Source organism: Poecilia mexicana, unplaced genomic scaffold (genome assembly GCF_051168715.1).
Source record: "Poecilia mexicana isolate PSO_F unplaced genomic scaffold, ASM5116871v1 scaffold_7, whole genome shotgun sequence".
Classification (NCBI taxonomy): domain Eukaryota; kingdom Metazoa; phylum Chordata; class Actinopteri; order Cyprinodontiformes; family Poeciliidae; genus Poecilia; species Poecilia mexicana.
Window position 1 is genome coordinate 5,041,399 of NW_028263376.1, and position 18,502 is coordinate 5,059,900.

The 18,502-nt window shown below is 38.8% G+C and overlaps 1 protein-coding gene across 1 annotated transcript in view; it reads left to right on the top strand.

Moving 5' to 3' along the window:
* Window positions 1–8,551, top strand: part of LOC106931575 (scavenger receptor cysteine-rich domain-containing protein DMBT1-like) — a 29,485-nt gene extending 20,934 nt beyond the window's left edge. The window contains exons 12-15 of the mRNA XM_088006907.1: window positions 3,341–3,634; window positions 3,741–4,064; window positions 5,441–5,575; window positions 5,660–8,551. Coding sequence (XP_087863033.1) covers window positions 3,341–3,634; window positions 3,741–4,064; window positions 5,441–5,575; window positions 5,660–5,967 — 1,061 coding nt within the window. The 3' untranslated portion in view covers window positions 5,968–8,551. The remainder of the gene's footprint in view (window positions 1–3,340; window positions 3,635–3,740; window positions 4,065–5,440; window positions 5,576–5,659) is intronic.
* The last annotated feature ends 9,951 nt before the right edge of the window (window positions 8,552–18,502 follow it).

The window sequence follows — 18,502 nt, forward strand, 5'->3', positions numbered from 1 at the left end:
GCAACTTGTTGGCTTTCAGGAACACTCAAAGAAATGAAGAGAAAACATTGTGGAAGTCAGTGAATGATACTTTTATTGACCAAACACAGGGAAATAAATATGGAATCACTCAATTCTGAGGAAAAAAGTATGGAATCACTCAAATTGGAGGTAGAAAAAAGGACACACCCAGTCTATTTCCTTTCCCTAAATGGACACCTGCCCCAGATTAGATGTGCCCGTTAGTGTGCAGTTCAAAACACCTGCAGTCATGACACCTTGGAGGGCTGCTGGACGAAGTGGAGTGGCGAGAACCATGACTCCAACAAGAGAAATGTCCCTTGAAACAAAAGAGAGGATTGTGAAACTTCTTGAAGAAGGTAACCCTTCACGCATGGTTGCTAAAGATGTGGGCTGTTCACAGTCAGCTGTATCCAAGATATGGTCCAAACACAAACAGCATGGAATGGTTGTTAAAGCCAAGCGTACTGGTAGACCAAGAAAGACATTAAAGCGTCAAGACAAACAACTAAAGGTCATTTGTCTTGAAAACCAAAAAAGTACAACTAAACAGATGAAGCATAAATGGGAGGAAGCTGGAGTCAATGTATGTGACCGAACCGTAAGAAATCGCCTAAAGGAGGTGGGATTTCAATACAGGAAAGCTAAATGAAAACCAGCATTGACACCTAACCATAAAAGAACGAGACTCCAATGGGCTAAGGAGAGGCAATCATGGACTGTGGATGACTGGATGAAAGTTGTCTTCAGTGATGAGTCAAGAATCTGCATTGGACAAGGTGATGATGCTGGAACTTTTGTTTGGTGCTGTTCCAGTGAGATTTATGAAGAGGCCTGCCTGAAGAAAACAACCAAATTTCCACAGTCCTTGATGATATGGGGCTGCATGTCAGGCAAAGGCACTGGGGAGATGACTGTGGTTAATTCTTCTATCAATGCACAAGTTTACATTGACATTTTGGACAGTTTTCTCATCCCTTCAATTGAACAGATGTTTGGAGATGATGAAATGATTTTCCAAGATGACAATGCATCGTGCCATAGGGCAAAAACAGTGAAGGCATTCCTTGAAGAAAGACACATTCAGTCGATGTCATGGCCTGCAAATAGTCCAGATCTCAACCCAATAGAAAACCTGTGGTGGAGATTGAAAAAAATGTTCCACAAGAAGGCTCCAACCTGCAAAGCTGATCTGGCAACTGCTATCAAAGAGAGTAGGCACCAAATACTGTTTGTCCCTCATCAAGTCCATGCCTCAGAGACTAAAAGCTGTTATAAAAGCCAAAGATGGTGCAACTAAATACTAGTGATGTATTTTGAATGGTCTTTTGTTTATGTGTTTTTCATGATTCCATACTTTTTTCCTCATAATTGAGTGATTCCATATTTATTTCCCTGTGTTTGGTCAATAAAAGTATCATTCACTGACTTCCACAATGTTTTCTCTTCATTTCTTTGAGTGTTCCTGAAAGCCAACAAGTTGCACTTTGGAATGACCTTAATATTGTGTCATGTTTTTGATCCGAGTTTGTTTTACAGCATGAAATGTCTGAATGACTGCTCATCCAACACTGGTGATTCCATACTTTTTGCCAGGGGTTGTACTTAAAAAATACCTGATTCTCATCATCAGCAGATTTCTCTGTGTGTCTATGGATTCAATGGGAACTGAAATTCTACACAGACTTGGAGTTTTCTTGAATATGGTGCTGGGTTAGTTTATATGATTTTGATTATTTATTTCATAGTAGCCACTGTGTTTAGTTTTCATTTGAGTAATTAATCACTCCAGTTTATTTGTATAGCACATTTCAGGAAAAGGCAGTTCAAAGTGCTTTACATTGTCAAAATACAAGAAGAAGTCATAAAAACTAAATACAGTCAACACTTGAGAAATCAGCAACAAACATTACATTTTGCCATCATCAAGATCATCAATACACACATCATACAGACCTAGAGATCTGGAAGGTTGAAACAACAGCAGCAGATCTTTATGGTGCTAAGTTGTTCAGTGATTGATCACCTAACTGGAAGGACTTTAGAATTGGGGTGATTTCTTTTTGTGTAATTCAGATGTAAATTACTTATGAATGAATCTTTGCCCTGCGATGGACTGGCGACCCGCCCAGGGCGCCGCCTGACCATCTCACCCGTTGACAGCTGGAGATAGTCACCAGTGCAGCTTCTGACCTCAATGGGATAAGGGTGTCAGAAAATGGATGGTCGGACGGACGGACGGACGGATGGATCTTTGCCTTGTTTATCATTAGTGTGCTTTATTTTCCAGTGTACTGTGTTTCAGTGAGTCTGTTGAGATGGTTTATAGTTCCCACTCTACAGATTTAAATATTTTTATGACACTTCATCATGTGGTCAGTCTGACAGAGGTGAAGCTGCCATGCACTGTCTCCACCAGAGACAAAAATAAATAAAAAAATAAATAAACTGACAGTAAAAGATTATTATTTTCAGTGTCATTCAGTTGCGGAAATGAATACAATTTAATTCTCACAACTTACTGGTTTTCAGATAACCTTCCAAAGCCCAGCATCTCTATAAGCTCTGCTGAGGTCACCTGGGGTCAACAAGTCAGCATCACTTGTTCAATGGCCGCGACAACTTTCACCTCTTTAAGTGGAACATTTATCCTCCAACAGACTTCAGGATCATTTAGAATGACTCAGTCATCATATTTCTCCTCTGTTACCTTCAACATCCCTAAAGTGACCCTGGATCATGATGGAGAATTCAAGTGTCAGCTTGAGAAAAGGATGTCAAGTCAACCATCCACCTCCCCCCTCAGTAACTCTGTTCGTCTTAGAGGTAAGATTAAATAAATTGTGTAAATAGTGAAACTTCAGCCGTACAGTCAGTTGCTTAAAATGTATTCACTATTTGTTTTTCACTCTCAGTGAATCAGATCATCCACTAGTAAATATCGATATTAGCAAATTTATCACTTTTTAATAATAAAAAAATACAAACAGTTTCATTGCTATTGTTTGGTTGGAAAAAATATATATAAACATAATCACTTTTCGAAAAGATGATGGAAAATTTTATATCTTAAATGTTGATGTTTGTTGTAAGTCATATAAAAACCTTCCACATAGTTTAGAACCTGAAGACTGGAACAAAAGATAATAGTAAATGGCTTGTATTTTTATAACACTTCATCATGTGGTCAGTCTGACAGAGGTGAAGGTGCCATGCACTGTCTCCACCAGGCCGTCTGACCACAAGAATTAAATAAACTTTCAGTAAAAGATTATTATTTTCAGTGTCATTCAGTTGTGGAAATGAATAAATTTAATTCTCACAACTTACTGTTTCTCAGTGAACCTTCCAAAGCCCAGCATCTCCATAAGCTCTGCTGAGGTCACCTGGGGTCAACAAGTCAGGATCACTTGTTCTATGGCCGCGACAACTTTCACCTCTTCAAGTGGAACATTTATCCTCCAACAGACTTCAGGATCATTTAGAATGACTCAGTCATCATATTCCTCCTCTGCTACCTTCAACATCCCTAAAGTGACCCTGGATCATGATGGAGAATTCAAGTGTCAGTTTGAGAAAAGGATGTTAAGTAAAACATCCACCTCCCCCCTCAGTAACTCTGTTCATCTTAGAGGTAAGATTAAATAATTATCCATAGAAAATCCATAATTTGCATTCTCAAATGATCATGGTATGGAATAATATTATTCTATTTCCATGTCCATGTCTTTTTTTCACAGTGAGTCTGGAGAGTCCCAACATTTCCCTGACATCCCCACATGCAGGGTTGGTCTGGGGTCCAGGAGGAGCAGAGGTTACCAAGGGTTACGGCTTCTCCTTCACTTGCTCCATTAACCCCAGATATCCTCAGGGAGATTTCTCTCTCATCTTCTCTGGGTCCAACATCACAGAAACCAGACCAGCAGTCAACAACTCAGCCTCCTTTAACTTCACAGCTGCTGAGTTTGAACACCAAGGCAACTACAGCTGTGTGTATGAGGTTACCATGACTACACAGAGGTTCAGTTCTGATGAGACAGAACCCATTACTCTCATCATCAAATGTAAGTAACTATATATACATTTGAGAGAAGAATATTTAAATTTCAAAACCTTGAGTAAAATACCTTATTATGTATTCCTCTAAACTCTCCTCATTATTATTATTATTATTATTATTATTAATAATAATAATAATAATATTAGTTAAGCATGTCAAATTTAGTTGTCAAATAATAAAACAAACAAAAAAAAATACATATGCCCTCTCATGATAAAGTAATTTCCCCCACAAACTAAGATCTGGTTGTGTCTCTGGTTTGTTTAAATGTCAGTTCCCACGTTCCCCGTGTATTTTCAGCCATTTCCTCATTTCTATTTAAGCTACTTGTCTTCCCTCCCAGCTGCATCTCGTTTCTAATCTACCATCTGCTATATGTTCAGCAATCAAGTCCCTAATTAAATACAGTTGAAATCAGAAATGTATATGCTTCTTAGCATGGAACTGGTGCATTGCATACGTCACGGGCTGGTAATGTATGCAATGCATGGGTTAGTGATTGGGTAAAACTTAAAAATCAACAGAAGCAATTGTTTCTCAGCAGCTGAGAGCCCAGAACCTCTGGACGAAGCCAGTTGTAGTTTAACCCTTGTGTTTACAAATGGGGTTCAACTGACCCCATACCCGTATCACTTGTACCATTTACCTCAGTCCTCGCACACACAGGGATAATGAGCTGGTTTTCACCAGACCAGTTTCCTTCCACAAGCCTCTCAGAGTATCTTAATGGAGTTCTGGCCCATTCCTCCTGACAGAACTGGTAGAACTGAGTCCCTTTTGGTAGGCCGCCTCAGATTTCAGACCTTACCACAATTTCTCCACAGGATGCAGATCAGGGCTCTGTGATGGCCACTCCAAAACATTGACTTTGTTGTCCGTTAGCCATGTTGTAACCACAGGCTGTGTGCTTTGGGTCATTGTCCATTTGGAAGATCGATTTCTCCCAATAACCCTTTACTTCCCGGCTGATTTCTTTAGATGATGCATTTATATTTCTAAACAATGTTCTTTCCTCATGGTGCCATCTGGTTTAGGGATTCCACTAGTTCCTCCTGCAGTAAAACAGCCCCACGACATGATGCTGCCACCCCCGTACTTCACACTTACAAAATAACTCAAAATGCCCAGTAGACTTGTTCATTGCTTTGTTGTGGCCATTTCCATTTACTAAACAGCATGGATAAACAAAGAAAACAAAAACAAGTGTAAGAGTCTAATATTTTCATTTCAAGTTGTATATATTAAGATGTATTACTGCTGGGTAATTTCAAGTTAAATGGTCTGTGACTGTTGGTTAAATAGGTTAATCTTCCTCAGCCTGGAAAAGTTTGTAAAACACAGATTTAGAGCCATAAACTGACCAAGTATTTTCTCTTCTAGCCTCTTTATTGCTGCTGGTTTCCTCAGTCTCCAGTGGAATCCTGCTGCTGGTCCTGCTGGTGTCTCTAGCAGTCTGCCTGGGCTGCAGGAGGAAACTTTGCTCTAAACGGCCAATACCATCTGACCAAAACCAAAGTATGTATTCAAGAGATACAAGCTCAGGCATTTAAAATTATTTCTACATTTTATTCATAAATTCTTTTGTTTCCTTTTTTTCAGTGACTTTCCAGCAGTTAAACACACAAGACCTCGAGAATGATTGTGATGACTATGAAAATATTGATGTTTTTCGCTCAGTAAAGAAGCTGGAGATGGACAAAGAGTCAACAAGTGATGATGATCCTGATTATGAGGAAGCAGACCCTGATTTAAGACAAATCAGTGTTGGTGTAAAGGATTACGCAGCATCAGAACAAAGATCGGAAGAAGACGAAGAAAGCACTGATGAAGATGTCTATGTGAATGTTGATGCAATTTGGAAAGATAATAAGGTGCAAGTTAAAAAACATGAAAATGAGTATCAATAGATGAAAGCTGAAATTTACCAAGACAAAATTAGTTAGAAAAAAAGATATTTACCCTGAAAGAATTTAATTCATATAAGTAAATGGTCATCATGAAGTAAACAGTACATGAGTGCATGATTATATACGTATGTATACCTGTATGAATTATGTATGTAATTATATTGTTTTTTCTCTGTTAAATAACATCGCCTTTATAAGACAGATTGCATTTCTAGCAGGCTGTAACTTTTTATATTAGCACTTAGCAGGCTTAACATTAACTTGAAAGTCATCACTGTTGCATAGATCCTTCCTTTCACCATATGTTATCCAGAAGATTACCTGATTCAACAGACCACACATCTCTGTAGAAAATACTGTGTCCTTCATAGAATCTTTGCACATTTTCTTTCCTAACTTAATGTTTAAAGTCCTGAAAAAATAAATAGCTAGCTAAAGTCTTCTTCCTAAAGTGAAAACGTCCACACTGAAGAGTTTTGTGGTTTGGGTGACCTGATTGTGTTTGGTTTGGCATGAATACTTGATCAGATCAAAAAACCTAATTGAAAGTACAATGGTCGCCATGTAGTCATGTGTCGAGTTGTGGGAGGACAAAAAATTTGAACAAGTGATTTATTAAATGACGAAAAACTAACAAGAGAGGAGACAGGAAGGACTGAGTGATATTTCAGCTGGAGAGGCAATTCTTTAAAAAAGGAGGTGATGCATTAGGAACAGGTGCAACTGTAAAAGAAAGCAAGTAACTGAAACTGAGCTAGGAGAAAATGGCTGACCAAAAACACCACAGAACAAAGAAAACAGAAACAGAACACCAGGCTTCATCAGAAATAATTAAAATTCAAACCAAAACAACAAAAGTAATAGAGGAAGTAAAACACAGACTTCTGGGAAAGACACGTTTTAACAGAAAACAAGAAATAAGATTGAGAGAGAGAATGAGTCAGAGCATTTCTCCTTTTTTGTAGGTAAATTTGAAAAAGACCTGAAAAAGAATTCATATTTCCTTTTATGAAATATCAGAACACATTCGCAGTTTTCTTAATATATTATGATATATTGTGAATTTATTTAGTTTTGCTAAAGTTATCAATTTGTCATTCTTTCCATAAGCTTATAGACTGCCCTTATTACTATTTTTACTTTAAGCAGTGCAATTATAAAAGTAGAAATGCTTCCATAATGTTCCATGTGTTTAACTGTAAAAAACTTAAATTTAGTTAACTTCATATCAAAATAATAACTTGAAAGACAAATGAAATACTGATGTAGCCCATCCTCTCTGTGTCATGATCTGTGTTTCTGTGTGTTTATTTTTGAGTTCTTCTGTGTTCAGTCCTGTTTTCCCTGTGAGTCTCTGTCCTCCCTGTTGATTGCTCCCCAGGTGTGTCGTATCCCCCTGATTACCCTGTGTGTATTTAGCCCCACCTGTTGTCTGTGTTCCTTGTCAGATCCTCGTCATTTGTAACCGTTTCCCTGTGCCGTCAGTCTACGTCTGTTTATGGGTCGTATGCAGTTGAACTGTGAAGTCCTGCATCGACCTAAGCTCGTTTACATGTCTGTTATCCAGTTGCTACCGGTATTAGCTGTGTGCTAACTTTCTGCCGTGCTGCCTGTTCAAGACTGTGAGCTACATTATTAAATTCATCATTCTCATTTTACCTGGGTCTACCTGCGTTTCCTCACCACCTCAACCACATCGTTTATGACACTGTATTTTTTTTAAAAGTCATTGTGTATGGTCTTATCTGTGAGAAGGGAGGAAATCCTGTAGTGATCTGTCATACAGTGACTCTGAAAAGGTTCTGACTGTTGTGTGATGAAGCCAATGTTCAGAAATGCCCATAATATTATTTAGTTTTCAAAGTATTTTTCTTTGGAAGAATACTTGGCGATCCAATGCTTCACCCAAACAGAGACGTCCTTGTCAGCTTGTTGAGTTTGGCTCTGATGCTGCTTCCCTCTAAGATGATGGTAGAAGGTCTTGTACTCTCCAAAACATAGTTGTGTTTCTGCTAAATAATTACTAATAACTAAATGAGTAATTTTTGTGAAAAACTTTCATAGTTTTTTCAAAAATTATCTTTCAAAATGGTAATAAAAACTATCATTGTTTACAAAAAAGCAGCACAAACTATTAAATATGATTTTAGCTGATTATTACTTGGCTGGTACAGTTTTTGCAAAGTTTTTTTTTTTGACAATTGAAAGCTGAAATTAAACTCTAGTATAACCAAAGACATTGATATGTAGGTACGATATATAGCTTCTCTCCTCAGACAGACATTTTAATGTAACATAACCTAAATGTAAGGATTCGTTTTTTCTGTGTGTTAATTTAGTTTCTGTGTCGTCTTGTCTGCCCAGGTTGCTCCCAGCTGTGTCTCGTGTTCCCTGATTACCTCTTGTCCATTTAATCCCACCTGTGTCTGTGTTTCTGTTTGGTCCTTGTCTTAGCTGTTGTTCGTCATGCCGTTGTGTTGTCAAGTTTTCTATTGCTACCAGGGTCTGAGCTTCTCACTTCAGTGGTCACCTGCTGCCTGGACTTTTGTACTCTCTGATTTTCTTAATTAAATCATCAAACTCAGTTGGTGCCTCTGCCTCTCCACAACCACAAACCATGACACTAAACGATTTTAGAGAGTAAATTATATTTTCATTTGAAAAGATTCACAAGAATTAAAATCTTTTTATGCTGATGAGAAATGTAAAAATGTTTAACGGAAATATTTGCCTGTGTAAAAATTACTAATACTTTGGATTTATGAAGTTTCAGGTAAATCATTAAACATAAAATGTGAAGACCAGGAATGGAGCCTTATGGGACACTCAAAAGAAAGTCAGGCTCAGAGGATTTGATCCTATCAACGTACAACCTTGATCAGTTTGGTAAAAATTACTTTTTTCATGGGACTGATTATACAGAACAACGAAAGATTAAATAGAAAATCATTATAGTAGATAATTGGTGCCAAATGTCTCATTTAAATCTAAAAAGTTTTCACCTGTAGAACTTTGCTTGTCAAATAATGTTTATAAATATATAAAACCCTGCCTGAGAAGAATAATATCTGAATAAAATGGAGGAAGAGTCAAAAGCAATGCTTAATGCCATAAATCTAGAGAAGGTGCATGTGAGTGTAACGTCAGCACCGTCGTTGGCCCTGGGTACAGCCGTTGGCAGGTCAATATCACAGTTGTTTGTTGGTCTTTTCCATTTCTGTATTTAGAACTGATTCAATGAGTCAGATGTCAAATTGCTTCCTTCTTTTAGCTGTAACCAAGTTCCAGAGCACCCAACAGTCTGGATCAATGACCAAGAGAATCACAGACTTGCTATACATCACTGAGGAGAGGACAGGTCCCAGAAATCCTGCTGGGCGTCAGTCACAGCGCGAGCACAGTCATCTATTTAAAGAATTACAACAACGAGTGATGCTGGAAGGATATTAAGTCTGGAATTACATATTAATAGGTTTGATCATGTGTTATTATTATTTGTGTAATTAATTTTACAAATGTAAGAGTTGCAAGATCTTTTTTGTGACATAAACCAAGAGTCTAAAAGCTTTGTATGTCTGAACTACATATCTGTGAAAACAAACCCCAATTGCAGCTCAGTAAGGGATGTTGTCCATTTGCTGATGGGAAAATATAAACCTTCAGTAAGCAAATGGTTATGAGTTCATGTTTGTACGTCTCCATTAGACTGACAGATCCAACCACAAAGTGGGATGCCAATCTGTAACCGAACCCAGACAGGCTGTCCTCACCTTCTCTATCAACACGCATGCTGTTGTAAACTCCATTCCTTCTTTCCACCCACTTACTAACTTTTCTATATTAAGGTACAGTGCAGCCCCCCACCATGACTATTACAGTGCTTCACATGCACATCAGAGGTATCCAGTAGTAGACTCATATAGGCTTCATGAACTTATGATGTCCTTCATTATGACTTCAGTTTTCAGTGAAGTTATTTAGATCAAGCACCGAAATGTTTAGAAAGTAATTCCTAAGGAAGTCTGCTGACAACTCACACCGTAATAGATCAGAGGAGTGCTTCGTGTGAAACTAAATTTTAAAGAAAGCATGAAATCTTCAAACTTTCAAATATGTAGTTTCAGTTATTATGGAATGAAAAATATGAATATCCGTTTTCAAAGAGAGTTTGATCAGCAGATACAAGTTACAACAGACTCCAGATGTCTCCCAGATGACTTGCATCAGCATGAGCGCTGCAGGTCTCACACACTGTGCACATAGACTCAAAAGTTTTCTGTTAGGATATTGCATATTTGTTGTTTTTGGTTTGTAGTGTTACTGAATAATAAAATATACTATCGTAAAACCAGTAAATATTCATACATACAATTTTACATATCATGTGTATCACCACACCAAGCTGACAGAGTTCTGAGCTTTTAAGCTGTCAGTCCCAGAGGGACTCATCAGACCTCTGCAGACATCTAAAGATGACCGTCATGGTTGAACAGACGGTCAAAGAGATTGAGAACTGTGAATTGGACCCTCTGTCTCACATATAAGGGAAAGTTCAAAAGTCTTCACATGGACATGACACAATGTTGGATGAAACCTGTTGTTTTTCAGTACATCGACCTTCATGTTATAAATGGTAATCTTGGTTATTCTCAGGTGAATAATTGATCTATTTTTTATCCTCATTTTTATAAAAGCTGATCATTTAGTCATCATGGAAACATCTACATAATGACAGACTGTTGGTGAATAATTAGGTGTTTGTTAAAACTTGAGTTCAAAAGCAGCAGCTGGAGAATTTGTTAAAGCTGTGAGGGAAAATTGAAACTGTTAATTTGTTTATGTGGAATATATAAATGACCAAGGTACGAGGGGATCTGCCTGTCACCAAGAGTTTGACTAGAACGATGCAGAACTTCATGTCCAGGATTTCAATTACAGTCATAGTGACTCCTGATGATGAGTCTATCAATCAGTCAGCTTTGTTTTTACCGTTAGGTAGATTTGGTTACATTGAAGTGAGTCAGCTTTCTTACCTATTAGGAAAGTTGGCATGAAATGACAATAAATATAAATATGATATGATTAAAAGTAGTCCAGTGATCAATACTTTGAAGTATTAAAAACCATAAAAGCAATAGGCTAAAATGAAAGCACAGCCTAAATCACAGTATCCTCAATAGAACAAGATTAAAAAAACATAAAAATATTTAAACTATACTGATTTTGGAAATTTATGGCTACAGGAACAAAATGGGTCAGTTTTGCATTTGGTGATCAAATATCTGCATCCAGATAGGAGAAGTCTCAACTCACCATGCAGAAGATGAGACACATTTCTTAAAGTTGCAGTAACTTATTAAAAAAAATGTTTTCTTCATATTTGTTAGAATTATCATTATGTCCTGACAGTATAATATAATCTGTGAATTCAGTCTCCTCTGCCTTCCCCTGACGGTCCTGCTGTCATCTAATCAAATCCATTGCTCCTGCAGAAACAACCAATCAGAGCCAGGAGGAGCTCTGATTGTCAGTCCCTTTTGTGGACACGCCACTCTCATCCTCCCCCTTGCTCTCTGCTACGCTAGAGCTTCTTCCTCAGGAAGGCTGGTTATCATAGACACGATAAACTGTGTCTATGTTGTTTTTCTGCCATTCACATTGAGGAGCACATTCACAAGGTTGACTGACAGCGATTAGACGCTCCTTCGGTCTCTGATTGGTTGTTTCTCACTGCATTTTTCCAGATAATTGTAGCAATGGAAGAGGCAGAGGAGCTTGATTTTTTTTTTATTATTATTTATCTGACTCCTAGCATACTCTCACAGCATAGTGACAGTTTAAACAAATGTTTAAAATTATGTTTTTGTAAAAGTTACATACTGCAGCTTTGAGATGGTTGCAGGTAATCTTTGCATGAAGTACAGGGATTTGGCCGCACCCCACCTGTCGGCTCACTGGGCCATTTTACTATTAGCTTCAAAGCAGTTCTTGCCGTTAAGAGATAGAATACCAAACCGGGACACTAAGCAGAACGATAAAACCGAGTCAATAATAATCGGTTTTATCCACAACAGCTGGTAATGCTTGGAGTCTGACGTCATGCTTATATTTTAACTTGCAGCAGGTTCAAGCACAATCAAAGCCAAACTAACAAGAACACGTGTGTAATGTAGGCAAAATTCCTAAACATTGCTGCCCATTTCTTTATAAAACAGAAAGTCTTGTATCAAAACTTATGCCTTTCAGCAAAAGAAAAAAATACAATAACCATCCATTCATTGTCAATACTCACTTATCCTTGTGGGTGATGAGGGCTGGTGTCTCCAGTAGTGATTGAACAACAGGTGGGGTACACCCAATCCACCACAAGGAACAAAATGATATGCTGTCATTATTTCACATCAGTCTGTGTTTATTATATCACATTTACCTACACTATATTCGTTTGCGCTTCCCAACTGTCCTGAGAAACATCATGACCTTCCCAACTTAAGATGACTTAAGTGATCAGGCAGTTTTGACTACTATAGATGAAGTTCTCCCAAACAGACTTTTCCCTCATGTTATTCTTGTCATTGCACCACAACTCAGCTGCCCTCCAATATTGCAGGATTACTCTGTAAATAATAAGTAACAGGAACTTCATTTGCACATCAGTGGCAGGAAGAGGAAAGTTACAAAACATGTCAACTAGGGCTGAAACGATTCCTCGAATGATTCGAGTACCTCGATTACTAAAATTCCTCGAGGAAAATTTACCTGCCTCGAAGCTTCGTTAATTTATGTTTAATTAGTTAACGCACCGTGTTCCGGCCGGGACTTCATTTGCATTGCGCGGAGCTCTCACTTCCGCCTCTGAGTTGTTGACAAAAGCTAAGTCTCAGCGGCATAAAGTCCAATCTTCAAGATTGGCCCGTGGGGATTTTATTGATTGATGATAATGCCCGACTTTTTATCGTTTTTGGGGAACCAATAAGCATCCTTAAAATGACTGGGGGAATGCCTGGGGGAATGCCTGGAGTACGGCAGCATTTCTCCTCCGTGGCTGCTGGTTGAAAGCGAACGGCGGGAAGAGCGCTGAGGTGAGCGGATAGACTGAACAGGGCGGGCGGCTGAGTAGCTGATGCTTACCGTGTAAATGTAGCTTTACCGACGAACCGCACAATAAATTTCATATCCCGGTCTGAAGAAACGGGTGGCGGAGCGCATCGTACATGGCTGGTAGATGAGTTTCTGAGTGTGACCAGTGCAGGTGTCGTAAATATCCCGTATTGCTTCCCCCGTGTTCGTCCCCCGGTCTAACGGTTCGTCAGTCCGCTGGTCTATTTCCTCCCCTCCACCCCATGTTCGTTCATTCGCCCTCTCCTCCCACTCCAGGCGGCATTTCCCGTATTTTCAAACCCAAAGCGTGACAGGTTAGGTGGCAAGGTGAGTTTAATTAATCTATTAAACTCACTGAAGATGAATACATAAACTAAAAGCTGGATTGTAGACATTTTTTATAAGCACATTTGTGAGCCTGCCTCTTTGTTATTAAATTCAATATAATTTCAGATTTTTCTATAACTTTTCTTCTGGTTAACTTAGAAAGTGAGCTATTATTGTTACAGGTTAGTTTTCTAAACTACAAAAAAGCAACTGTTAGGGATGCTCAAATATGAAAAATTGGACTGATATTGATATCTGATAGTAACACCGGTATTATGCCAGATTTACCAATATTTCATTTTATTTTATTTTTTTATCCGATTACTCGATTAATCGTAAGAATAATCGATAGATTACTCGATTACTAAAATATTCGTTTACAACAGCCCTAATGTCAACATGATACTTGATCTGGAGACAGATTTTGAAATGCTGTTTCCCTTTTTTTGTACATAGTTATTAATTCACTGGTTAATTTCTGCTTCTGCCTGCTGCTACAGTTTTACTCTTTTTGTACATTGATTGATCATCATGAAATGGTTCCTCTTTTCTGTTCCTCTTTGGTAATTAAGAGAAAACCAAAGTGAAACAGTCTGGCTATGCAACGCATGCTTACAAGCAATAAACTGCTGTTTAGGAATGAGCTGAGTCACAGCAGTACTGTTTGGAACATGAGTGACGTCCTCGTCTCACCGCCTCACAAACCTGACTGACCAGAGAGGCCAGAGGAATGTCACGGATCAGACAAGTGCATCGGAACTTCCTGCATATTGTCTCATTCTTTACATGAAAACTAATTTCAAAAATGTTACCAAAATAAATTGTCTCAACCAGTACACTGAGCTGCTACGTCAGTTCTCACACCTCTGTAAATGAATTCCTCCAGGACATGGAGGACAGAAGCGGGAACGTCTGGAGGCTGGAGGTTTGGACTAGGACTCTCTCTGGCGCCTTGAAGACGACTCAGCACTGTCCTAGAAGGAAAGGATCTCAAGTATGACATTAACCCATCTATGTGGTGACAGCGTAACATGATGATCACAAATTTCAGAACACACTCCACTACATAACTACAATTACTCACTCTGGCTGTGAGCTCATCCAGCAGTAGCTGGGAGTTTTCATTGGGTGGTTCTGGACACTCTACATATAGCTTCGTGTTACCTGCCTCAGAATGTTAAAGCTGTATGGTTATGTCGAGTAGATGATTAAATTTAGGTGTCTTGTCCAAAAACACATGGACATTCAAGCTATTATTTCCAATAAAATGACCTCTGTAGTTTGAAGCTAAGCTATGAGTTCTTCACACCTCATTAAACTCCAGCAGGATTAACAAAGTATCTGTTTCTTGGGATCATTTGTTTAGCTTGGGAGCTTGGTTCCGCCCAAAAATAACCACTACGGTATGAAGATGGTGTTGAGTGAGTTACCAGCAATTGAAGCATGGATTAACGCACACTTTTACTCTCACACTGGTACAACAACACCCCCACTAAGCCTTCTTGGGATAAAGGTGACATACTGAGGGATTTGTTTCACATGAGTGGCACTACTTGAGTGCATTCCCAACTCAGAGCCTTGATGAAAGTAAGAATCTCTCTGAGCTGGTTGTAGACTCGTTGGGAAAACTGGGAATGTCAGACATTATCGAACGATGAAAGGCACAGTCAGTGAAATCTTTTGTAATTCTGGATGGAGTTTGAACTTTAGGAGGTTGTAAAATGCTAAGATATGTTGCACCACACCACGGAGTGAAACAGGAGCAGTATCTGGAGCTGTCACTGCTAAACCTAGGTCATGGCTTGTTTTGTTTGGCTGAAGCACTGGTCAAAAGATCAAGTGAAGATACTAAGACAGTAGAAAAAGGACAAACCAAAATGACTTTTTAAATTAAAGCATGTCAGGATGTGTGAGTTTATGATCAAAAAGACAAATAGACACATTTTACCTTCCACAGAAAAATTAGCGACTAGATTAATCTGCGAAAACTGAATCACCAGTAATTGGGGTTCCACTGTACAAAATACAAATGTACTCAATGACTGATATCATATAATAAACTCAAACTTTTGAATCAAACACCAAAGAATATAAATAGTTCTTGAAAAAAGACATAAATGTGCCAACAGTCCTGATTAATACTGACAATCCTCTGCAAAATTGTATGAATGTTCTAAGCTAAAAAGCCATGAACCCGAGAAAGGATGATAAAACCTTCAGTGTTACCTGGAGAACCTTTAAAAATCCTTGTCTGTCCTGTTTTAAGTTCCCACATGACCGAAACAGAGATATACAAAATCCTTTGCTGTCCTGCTATTTTAGATGTACGCTCACGTTGCCGAGCAGTTCCCACGTAGTTGTTAAACCTAGCAACAGTTAAACCGAGCAACAGTACCACTGGGTCTTTCTGAGAGTCTCCAGTTGTGCATCCAGCTCACCTGGTCTGTTGGACCAGTCCCTCCCTGGACATCATTTTCAATCTGACTTTGAGACTCATCATCTCACAGTAAGGTTGGATCTTCTTTAAAGTGTCTGCACTGAGATAAGTTAGTTAAATAAAATGATTTAGATGTTTGTATATGTTCTCTCTGAGGAGCTACTAGATCTGACCACATGTCCAGACGTGGTGCTCAGGTCTGGGCATCATGTCTCACTATTGTCACAGTGAATAGTGATCATCAATAGTTATCACTGTATGATTTGTTCTTCTGATCTTACTCTTTGCTTTGCTAATTTGTTGATTAGTCTTGATGTTGTTTTTCAGTTTTCCATCCTCTTCCTACCTTCATTATTTAGTTGATTTGGTTCTTGATTACTCATTGTTTTTAGACCAGTAGATTGCATAATTGGTAGTTTAGGCGAGGAAGCTCATTGACGAAATATATGAGTGAAAGGTTGAGCCATTTTGTTAATAAATTCTCACACTGTATTAGAAAACATTCCAGTGAAATGTAGCTGCTGTCCAGTAACGTTGAATTCATTCTTTCATGAGAAGCTGAAAGTGTTTGGCTAGTTATTCCAGAAACTCTGGTGGTGCTCCTGCTCTTCTTCTATAAGTTAAAAGAAACTTCTACTACATGTTAATAACTTCATTAATAATACATTATTAATCAAAATAATATTCTACCTAATACAGACATTCTGCAATTTCTGTCATCCAACACTACATAGGACCATTTTCGATATGTTTACTAACCTCCTGAAGACCAACGGGCCTTATGTGGCCCAAAACCCAGTCATAACACATTGGACCACCTTTGTTTTAGGTGAGGGGTTAGGTTTAGAGGCAAGGCGTGAATTATATAGGGTTAGGGTTAGGAAAATACTGCTACTGCTTAGGATGAATGAAAATGTCTGGATTGTGCATAAAGTTCTAATATGGGTAGAAATTCAAAATAGCTTGTGTGTGCATATGTGTGTGTGTTTGTTTGTAATACCTTACGGGGACCATTTTCGTGACACTAAGCTGTGGGGACCAAAGCCTGTGAGATATATATATATATATATATATATATATATATATATATATATATATATATATATATATATACCGTATTTTCCGCACTATAAGACGCACCTAAAAACCTTCAATTTCCTCAAAAGCCGACAGTGCGCCTTATAATCCGGTGCGCCTTATATATGGACCAATATTGAGCCACAACAGGTCCAGCAACGGACCTTACCACAGGGGCCGCGTTTCATTGGCTAATGCCCATTTTAGGTCACAGTGCAGCTACCACCGTCTCACAAACACAAGCTACAGTAGTAAACATATGCTAATGTACATTGTGGACCATCAAAACCATGAATGCCGACTTACCCAGCCTTGCAAGAACAATAGGCATCAGTGATCTTGTCCACAGCTATATTTATGCTGAGGGTGTGAGGATCTGCTGTTTTCCTCATCTATCGGTAGCTTTTAGCTGTGACGCGCACAATGTTGGAGGCATCCAGTGGCTCAAACACCTTGATGTTGTCCAAAAAAGATGACATGAACTTGTTGGTTCCCCTGTCCATTGTCGTGGCTGATATGTTGTGAAAATCCAGCAGAAATGCTACGCTAATTAACTCAGATCGAAATGAAAGACGTCATGTTTACACAGACATGCAGTAGGCTGCTTACGTAGTTGGTCCACTACGGTAAGCAGCCGCCAACTTCTTTTTCCCCAGTTGAAGAAGTAGTGCGCGGTGCATGCTGGGATAGTTGTCAGAACACTGGTTTGTTAATAAAGTTTGATAATACATTTAAAGGGGGGGAGGGGCAGGGGAAGAGAGACAGAGACTGCAGCGGCAGCGTGTCGGTTGGTCTGTGTTACCTAGAAAGCAGTTGGGCATAATATCGCAACACCAACACCGTGAGTGAAACAACGACTGGGCCAGCCTACTATATAAAGTACTCGGGGACCATTTCTTTATTAATGTGGATGTGTAATAATAGAGTAATAATAGAGTATGAAGCGTCTATTCTATGCGCCTTATAATCCGGTGCGCCTTATAGTGCGGAAAATACAGTATATATATATATATATATATATATATATATATATACTGAGATATAGGCTACCTGTGTCATATAGGCCAGTGTTTCCCCACAAGGGGAAACACTGTTTTTGGGTCAGGGGTTATATTTAGGACTGAGGTGTGAATTGAATTTTGGGTAGGGTTGGGGTTGGATATGGAATGGTCAGGGTTAGGATAAGGGTAAGGTTTAAGCTATAGAAATGAATGGAACTCAATGAAAAGTCCCCACAAAGATAGTCAAGCAAACGTGTGTGCGTGCGTGTTGGTATGTATGTGTGTCTTTTGCAGAGCCAGCTTGTAATCAGCTGTTAAAGTTGGCTCTGATGTATCACAGCATTTGAACGCACCGCAGTGAGCCGGACAGTGCAGAGCTTTCAGAGCTACTCTTGCTGGAGCAGCACTAGTGACATTGGAAGAGGGAATAAGGAGGACAGTGATTCAGCATTTGCAGATAATATTTACCAGCTGTAGACATTGTGTTCATTTGCACTGCTTGCTATTCAGATTTTAGTCACTGTATTTGGGAGCTGCCTCTAGAAAAGGTAAGCATGTAGAGGTTTTAAGATATTATCAGTATCTACTCATT